Source organism: Orycteropus afer, unplaced genomic scaffold, assembly GCF_000298275.1.
Source record: "Orycteropus afer afer isolate SDZICR_OR568_19922 unplaced genomic scaffold, OryAfe1.0 scaffold00291, whole genome shotgun sequence".
NCBI lineage: Eukaryota > Metazoa > Chordata > Mammalia > Tubulidentata > Orycteropodidae > Orycteropus > Orycteropus afer.
In genome coordinates, this window is record NW_006921878.1 from 1,093,702 (window position 1) to 1,102,256 (window position 8,555).

The 8,555-nt window shown below is 52.8% G+C and overlaps 1 protein-coding gene across 1 annotated transcript in view; it reads right to left on the bottom strand.

Annotated features, from left to right (window-relative positions):
* Window positions 1-4,388: 4,388 nt before the first annotated feature.
* The window catches only part of SGTA (small glutamine rich tetratricopeptide repeat co-chaperone alpha), an 11,286-nt gene continuing 7,119 nt past the window's right edge, over window positions 4,389-8,555 (bottom strand). The window contains exons 8-10 of the mRNA XM_007951012.2: window positions 5,764-5,801; window positions 5,397-5,486; window positions 4,389-4,503 (exon numbers count right to left, since the gene is read on the bottom strand). Coding sequence (XP_007949203.1) covers window positions 4,389-4,503; window positions 5,397-5,486; window positions 5,764-5,801 — 243 coding nt within the window. The remainder of the gene's footprint in view (window positions 4,504-5,396; window positions 5,487-5,763; window positions 5,802-8,555) is intronic.

Genomic DNA, 8,555 nt, shown 5'->3' on the forward strand with positions numbered 1-8,555 from the left:
GGAATACAGAGTCACTGTACCAGAAAGAATTGGCTGTAGTCCAACTATCTCAGAAGGTGGCATACAACTAAGAACTAATGGTACTGCAGGAAGAAATCCAATCTGCACTGAAGGAATTGGCAAAAAACAAGGCTCCAGAAATTGACGGAATACCATTGAGATGTTTCAACCAATGGATGCAGCACTGGAGATGTTTACTCATTAATGCCAAGAGATCTGGAAGACAGCTACTGCACAACTGACTGGGAGAGGACTGTATGTGTGCCCATTCCAAAAGGAGAGCCCACAGAATGTAGACACTATCAAAGTCATTAATGTCACACTCAAGCAAAATTTGCTGAAACTATTTCAAAAATGGTTGCAGCAATATCTTGAGAGAGAACTTCCAGAAATCCAAGTTGGATTCAGAAAAGGATGTGAAACAAGGGATATCATTGCTGATGTCAGATGGACCTTGGCTCAAAGCAAAGAATACCAGAAAGATTTTTATGTGTGTTTCACTGACTATGCAAAGGCATTTCTGACTGTGTGTGTCACAACGAATCATGGGTAACACTGTGAAGAACGGAAATTCCAGAACACTTAATTGTGCTCATGAGAACCTGTACACAGACAGACACTGTCATTCAAACAGAGGAAGGGGGCACTGAGTAGTTTAAAATCAGGAAAGAAGTGCATCAGGATCGTAACCTTTCACCGTACTTATTCAACCTGTATGTGGGACTGCTGAGTCAGAGACCACTGGAGGGCCCCTTACAAGGCTCTTTTACTCTCTGTAACCAACCTGCCCCACTGCCCCTGCTTAAGAGTGAGTGAACTTTGCCACAGGAAGCAATTGGAGCTGTGCCGTTTCACACACCGACATGATTGGCTTGTAACCTGTGTATGCCTGGCTGACCTGGAGACCCCAGGCCGGGTTTTCCAGAACTCTGGGGCAGGGAAGGGTGCGGTGCCGCTGACAGGGCCACACTGAGACAGGAGTCAAGGTCACACGTCTATTTATTCCCACACGTCACGCTCCTCCACGTCTTGCCTGTGTGTGAATACGGGGCTGACGGTGGCTGCCTTCCTACTTGTTACTAGAACATACACCTTGCCCTGGGGAGCCCCAGGCCTCCAGCCCAGCCTCCTGTTCCGACTGTTTTGCTCAGAGCGGGGTAACATGACTTGCCCCGAGCGCGTGCAGCAGCGGCCAGCAGCCCCTTCCTATCTCTGGGTGCTGCCAAGCTGTTTGGGCGGCTGCCCTGCTCGCCAACGATGTGTCTTCTTCTGGAAGCAGCTCAGGGTGGCTGCTCATCAACCTCACAGCCGAGGGGGTGGTGCCTGCCGGCCCCTTTGAACAGAAGGCGAACTCACGAACTCACAGAGGCCCCCATATGCTCAGACCTGGGGCCCTAGGGCCCAACTCACTGCCTGGACAGTGAGCCGGGGTGCAGAGAAGCCAGGACAGGCCCCCACTGTCCAGGGGCTAACGGAGGAGCAGAGCCTGGCACCAGGGCCACGACCCTGTCAACAGTGGTATGCCATCTGGACTGGAGAAAGAGAGCAAACAAACGTCCATCAAAACGCTCGACTGGAAGAAAAGTCACAGAACCTGGTCCTGGGTACTCTGAGAGGCTCGAGGGACAGGCTTGGCCTCTCAGGTAGCGACAACTAAAACGCGCCCTCGTTCACGCAGAGACGCACGGTCCGAGTGGCATGGGTTGCAACGCTTGCACCTGGACGGCAGTTTCTAATCACGATGGCAAAGTTCTTAAAAAAAGACCAAGAGACAGGGCGGGGGCTGAGAGTTCCCAAGCCCCAGGCGTCCGTGGTGTTTTGAACGTAAACCCTGCCGCTCTGGCAGGTGGCCGGAGAACCAACCGTCCAGCCCCTTGATTCTAGAGGATACTTCAGTGACCGGGCTTTCTAGGGGCCAGGGGGCAGATGGATGCTGGTTTGTGTTCACAGCTGGTTGGCTCTTTTTTCCCCGAAAAAGGATCTGGGGGCTAGTAGGTGTACGAAAAGAAGGGGTGAGGAGGAACTTAAAAATCCGTTGGAACATGCAGGTCCAATTCTTTTTTCTCTCTTGGGAAGTCCAGCTGGAGGAAAACGGCAAAACACAAGGCGGTGTCCAGTCTGTGGAGGGACAGACATGATTCTCGCTAGGGTGCTGCAGACAGAAGACAGACGCAGTCAGCACAGAGGTGGGCAGTCACGCTGGCAGGAAATGGAGAACGAGAGTGAACCTTCCAGAAATGAGGGAAAAGGTACAGATGGTTACTGTGCTTGGTCAGTAGCCAAAAGGTTGGAGGTTCAAGTCCACCCAGAAGAAAAGCCTGATGATGTGCTTCCCAAAACTCAGCCACTGAAACCCCACCAAGGTCACCAACAGCAGGAGGATGTGACATGTGCAGCCAAGTGCCTCCACGAACAACTGCCTGCTCTGCCATGAGAGCAGAAGGAACGGATGGTGCCTGGCTGTGTAGAACAGAATTTCAAATTCTCATGGAATCCAGACTTTCTGGAGCCGTGGAGGTTGGATGAACCCCTGCAATGACTGCCCTGAGTCAGTCTTTAAACGTTAAGCTAAAAATGTGCCCTGAAATCATCTTTCAACCAAAGAACAGTCTAGCTTAATCAGTAAGGGAGGTCCTCCTTGAGCACTGGGCTCTTTTAAGTTCTATCTCTATGGGATCAAACTGACCACAGAAACTTGAAAGTGTAGACAGGAAGCTTAGGGGGCAGTGCGTTCATGCTCATGGGGAGGAACGACTCAGAAAAGGAGGGTGGCACTGGTTGTGTAACTCAAAGAACAGCATCAACGTCACTGAACTTTACCTGGGGAAATTGTGGAATTGGGTACATTCTACTGCATATATTCTCAACAACAGGAAAGCCCTGCAGAGCTCAGCCCCAGTGACACACGTGGGGGCACCAGTTTTTTTTAAGACCCTCTGATCGGGAAGTGTCCAAGTTAACCTGAGTACCTCATTGCCACGGCCACGTCTTGGGTCTCAGTGGCCACCGTGGCTGGTGCTGCCGCACTGGGAGGTGAAAATACAGGGTGCCTGCATCATCACCCAAAGTTCTGTTGCTGGGCAGACACTGACACGCCGGGATGGACTGGGTAGAAGATTGCAAAAGATGCAGAACTGACCGCGTATTATGTTAAGAGTTTAAAAAACCAAGAACACAGTCAGTAAAGAATGTCCAAAGTGTTAAGAGCTATTACTCTGGGTAGAAACATTAGGGTTGCTTTGGTTTGTTTCTGTCCTGTATACATTTTCTGTAAAAAGAACAGCAAGTAAAAAAAAAAAAAAAAAGGTGGAGAAAAGGTCCCTGGGTGGCAGATGGTCTGCACTCGGCTGGCAACCCAGAGGTTGCCTGTTCAAACCTACCCAGCAGCACCTCAGAGGAGCTTGGTCCGGAGAGTTGCCACCATACAGGTTACAGCCAACCTGACTCTGGAGCCTACGGAGTCTCTCCAACTGAACATATGAACAAACGCCTCAAAAAAGAGTGCACAGGTAACTATCGGAAGGAAGTGGGAGGGGAGCTATTGCATCATGGGAAATTGTAGTCATTATCATGAGACAAAGTATAAGTGAACTGTTGTATGGAAAGTCAAGTTGCTCTGTAAACTTTGCCCCAAATCACAATTAAAAAAACAAAAAGACTGCGGATGGGAGTGTGGGCGATGACAGAAATAAAGACTGCAGAGACCAAGGCAGAATGTCGCCCTCTGGGGAGGAAAGCCACCCTGCCTGATGCAGGGAGCTCGTCCTTCACGGGTGGGACATCCTGAGGCTGAGGCAACCAGGGCAGCCGCTGAGCAGATGCTTGCTCAAGGTCAACACACAAACCCAGGCCAAAGGTCAGATGGGGAGTGAAGGGGGGCCCACCGCCCAGGGAACATTTCTCTTTGGTGGCTCAGAGGAGCTGCTCTGCGGCTGCCCTTCTGCCAGAAGGGGCTTCGACCGTACAGCATGCACAGCTCTGATTATCCACAGTGGCGGCCCCCGTCCGAGGTGAGACAGGGCCAGCAACAAGTCTGAGGGATGCCTGGGAGGGACACCAGGAAAGGAGTGCTCCGATAACCTGAGGCCCCACACCTGCTGGGTGGGGACTGTGGAAGGAGCCCTTATTCGCTGCCCCCCCCGTCACCTGCCCCGTGCCCGCTCACTCGCTGGGCGGTCACTCCTGCTGCTCATTGCTGCTGCCCCCACCGCCTGCCCCGTGCCCGCTCACTCGCTGGGTGGTCACTCCTGCTGGCTGTCACTGCTGCCCCCCCCTGCCCCAGTGCCCGCCCTGTGCCCGCTCACTCACTGGGCGGTCACTCCTGCTGGCTGTCACTGCTGCCCCCCCCGCCCCAGTGCCCGCCCCGTGCCCGCCCACTCACTGGGAGGTCACTCCTGCTGCTCATCGTTGCTGGCACTGGGGGTCCGACTCCGGATCTGACTCCTGAGCTGCTCTATCAACTCCGGGTTCTGCTGCTGCATCTGCTGTGCAAACTGCTGGCCCCTGCGGAGGACGGCAGAGTCGGCGTGAGGCGGCCAGCAGGCCACACCGCTCTGTGCTGGCTTGCCTCCCCATGCGGCAAATATCCCTAAGAACATATTCCGTGTCCCACTCTGGCTCTGTAACCAGCCCGGGCCAGCAGGCAGCTCTGATTCCTCACTGAGAACGCAGGGTCAACGATGCTGCTGTACACATACGTCAGACATGGTCTCTGTGTGGCCCTGGTGGCTCACTTCACAGCCAGCCGTGGTTTATTACCCAAAAAGCCCACCGGCACTGAACTCAAATGTTTACACATCCAACTGTACCTAAAAATTGCCCAGAGCAAGAGGTTACCCCCTCAGAGCCTATAGAGTGCACCCACTGCCTGCTTCCCTCTGTAAGACAAAGCCCACAGTTAACTGGACCTTAAGAGGCTGCCAGAAGCCCTGGTCAGCACAGTAGTTAAGTGCTGGGCCGCTAACTGAAAGGTTGGTGGTTTGAACACACCAGTGGTTCCATGGGAGGAAGGCCTGGCATCTGCCCCAGTAAAGACGACAGCTACTCTGTTATGTGGGGTTGATGTGAGCCAGAACCACCTGGACGCCAATGACCAGTTGCCACCGCCCTGGGAGCCCTCTGGCCAGGAGGCCCCCGTGAGCTGCCAGTGCCCCTCCTCTCTCCTCTCCCCAGGTTTCCACGCCCTCCCCCCTCGTCTCCGGCAGACGCTGGCTGTCCGTGCAGCCAGCCCCATGAACAGCTGGTGCGGGCTGCTGTCTAGTGGCCCTCTCTGTGCCGAGCTCCTGTCCAGTCAGGACAGGTGCGGGGGAGCGGCGGCATCTTGCCCACTGCCCTTCCTCCCCACCCACCACATAGCAGACAGGCTCGCCCCCTCCCCTCCAAGCAGGTCTACTCACGCCTGAATGAGGCTGGCCAGGTCGTTCTGAGAGGGGCTAGTGCCGGGGGTCCCCAGGGGGTTGTGGCTGCCCGAAATCATTCCAGACATGCTGCAGGGAGTGAATGGTGACACCAGTCAGTGGAAGACCCTCACCTACGGGTTCTCAGCCAGGCCATTCTGCTCCAGGGGACAGTGGGCCCTGTCTGCGGATGTCTGTGCTTGTCACAACTGTAAGGGGGATACTGGCATCAAGTGGGTAGAGACCAAGGATGCTGTTCGACACCTTACAGTGCACAGGACACCTCCCCAAAGCAGTGCGGGGGGGGGGAGACCCCACGTGAACAATGGACCCCAGCAGATGCAAAGGAGAATAGACGGCCACTTACAGCTGCTGGAGCTGGGGGTTGTTCATTAGGTTGGATGCCTGGAGAAAAGAAGAGGTTTGTCAGAAAGACAGCATCCTACCGTGTCATTTTTAACAGCTACTTTCTCACCTGAATTCATCCTGGGTCACCGCCGAGTGCATCACACCCCGACCGTGGACGTTGGGTCTTTCCTATCCCCACCCTGCTTGCAAGCTGTGACCACTGTCCTTCCGTATGGCTTCTGACTCAGACTCTGGGGGGACCCCATGTTGCCCCGCTCTCACCGAGCACATGCAAATTTTTTTAAAAGCCGCTGTCTACTCTAGGATGTTTAGCAGGTGCTTTGCTTTATTGGTAAACTACGCTGTACTGAACATCTTGCAAATTTTTTTTTTTTTTAAATTGTGATCTGGGTGAAGATTTACAGAGCAAATTCACTTTCCATACAGCAGTTCACATATACTTTGTCTCATGACATTGACTGCAATTTTCCACAATGCAACAGCTCCCCTCCCACTTCCTCCCCATAGTAACCTCTTCCCTGTGTCCTTCCCTCCATGCACTCCTGCCCGAGCTGTCTCCCTGTGCATACACTGCCCTTCCTTCTCCCATGACTGATCTCTCCAAGGAGTGTATCTACCTAATGTAAATGTTCAACTCATATGCCTGTCTTTTGTTTGGCTGGAAACCACCGGTGTGGGTTCAATTCCAGACCCGAAGGGCAGCTAGGGGCCATAGTCTCAGTGGTTCCATCAGGCTCTATCGGACCAGCAAACCTGGTCCCCACTTTTTTTTTTTTTTCCCTCCAAATGATTTTGAGTTTTGTTCCACATTGTTCTCCCTCTCCATCAAGGATCTCCTACATAGATCCCCTTCCAAGTGGATGACAGTGGTAGCCGGGCACCATCTAGTTCTTCTGGTCTCATAGTCGTATAGGCTGCAGATCAGATGATGTATCAGTCACTAGGACTAATTGTTTCCATAAATTTTGGTTTTCTTCATCCTTCTTCGCTCTGGACGAGGAGAGACCCATCATTGCATCCAGATGGCTGCTTGCAATATCCCAGTCGCTGCTTGCCAAAGTAGGAGGTGGAACAATGTTGTGTATATTATGTTATGCCAATTGAGCTTGATGTTCCCTGTGACTATGGTCCCAAGCCCACAGGTTCAACTACTTGGTCTCTCTGGGTAGCTGGCTGTGACCAAGCAGTGACCACAACCTTGCCCCTTGTCTATACACCTGGGAATTCTGATCATTCACATAAACTTGTAGGACCATTGTCTATCAACCCTATACATGTTCTTGGATACCCTCCCCATTTCATAGACATACCTAATCATACATCTGTCCACCCATCTGTCCACCCATATACCCATGTTAGCCTTCACTGACAACGCAGCACTCCATGTTCTTGCAACAACTTTTACAGGGAATAATGCCTTACAACAGATTCTGAGAAGCAGCTGAGTAAGGCCCCTAACTGGCACCTCCCTGGCAGTGACTTCCATGGGTCAGCAAACGCTTTCTGTAAAGGGCCAGGTGGTGAATGTTGCCAGCTTTGCAAGCCAGATAATCTCTGTTGCAACCCTTCAACTTTATTAGAAAGTAGTCCATGATATGTATGTGAGGGAGAATGACTACCTGCCAATAAAACTTTATTTACAAAAACGGGCGGCGGGCCATGATTTGCCAACTCGATTCAGATAGTCATGAGGAAGACCCTTGTGTCTCCAGCCAGGCTGCCTCTCTGAAGGCCCCTGCACTGGGAGGATCAAGAACAGAGCAGCCCAGAACGACAAGGTGAATGCCACCTCTGCTGCAGAGTGGGCGGGACACTCCTGGATTTCTCTGAGCACCGGGGAGGCTGAGTAGTTTCCCCTGCCCGTGTTAGACCCCACTGTGTCGAGGCCACGCATGTCCGTGGCACTCCCAAAGACTTGTGGGAATGAACACTCATACACCGGGGACAGCCCTGCGTGGGTCACAACCAAGAGACCCGTTGTTGTAGGTCCTTCATAGAAATGCAGCTCTTGGCCTAAATCCTCTCATCAGAAGGGGGCCTGCGCTGGAGAACCCAGCACCCAGTGCTGCCCTGTTTGGACCGTGGATGCAGACATGGTTGTTATCATGATCTGCACAATGCAAGGCTGGAGAGTGGGGGAGGTCTATGCAGGGTTTTCCTGGGTTATTTAACCAAGAGAGGCAAGACCGCACTTGTCCTCTGTGGTCCATTCTGACTGCTACCAGCATTGACTAGGTGGAGGCCAGGGATGCTGCTCAATACCCCACAATAAACAGGATGCCCCAGAGAAGGATCTGGATCCATTGTCAGCAATGTTGAGGCTAAGAAACTGTGTTATCTGGGGAAATAACTGAGTTCAATCCCTGCCTCCAACGGTACACCACAATGTGTTGGGTGAGGTGCTATAAACCGAAGGAACCTCTAAAACCAAACCGATTGCCATTGAATCAATGTTGACTCATAGACCTCCAGAGTTTTCAAGGCTGTAATCTTTATGGAAGTAGACTGCCCGGTCTGCCTCCCATGGAGCAGCTGGTGGGTTTGAATCACAGCCTCTGGTTAGCAGCCAAATGCCGTAACTACAATGACCCCAAAGCCCCTTCCAGTGGACCCTCCAGCGCCTGTGACTCCCCTCCTCTCCCCGCCCACTCAGCACGCGGATTCAAAAGTGGGCAGCGTCCTAAAACATCAGGGGCTCAGAGGATTGTGGGACACAGTATCTTGAGAATCAGGGGACTCCCTACCCAGGGACTTTCATCCAGGTCGATTCTGTCCTAGAGAACAGTTGGT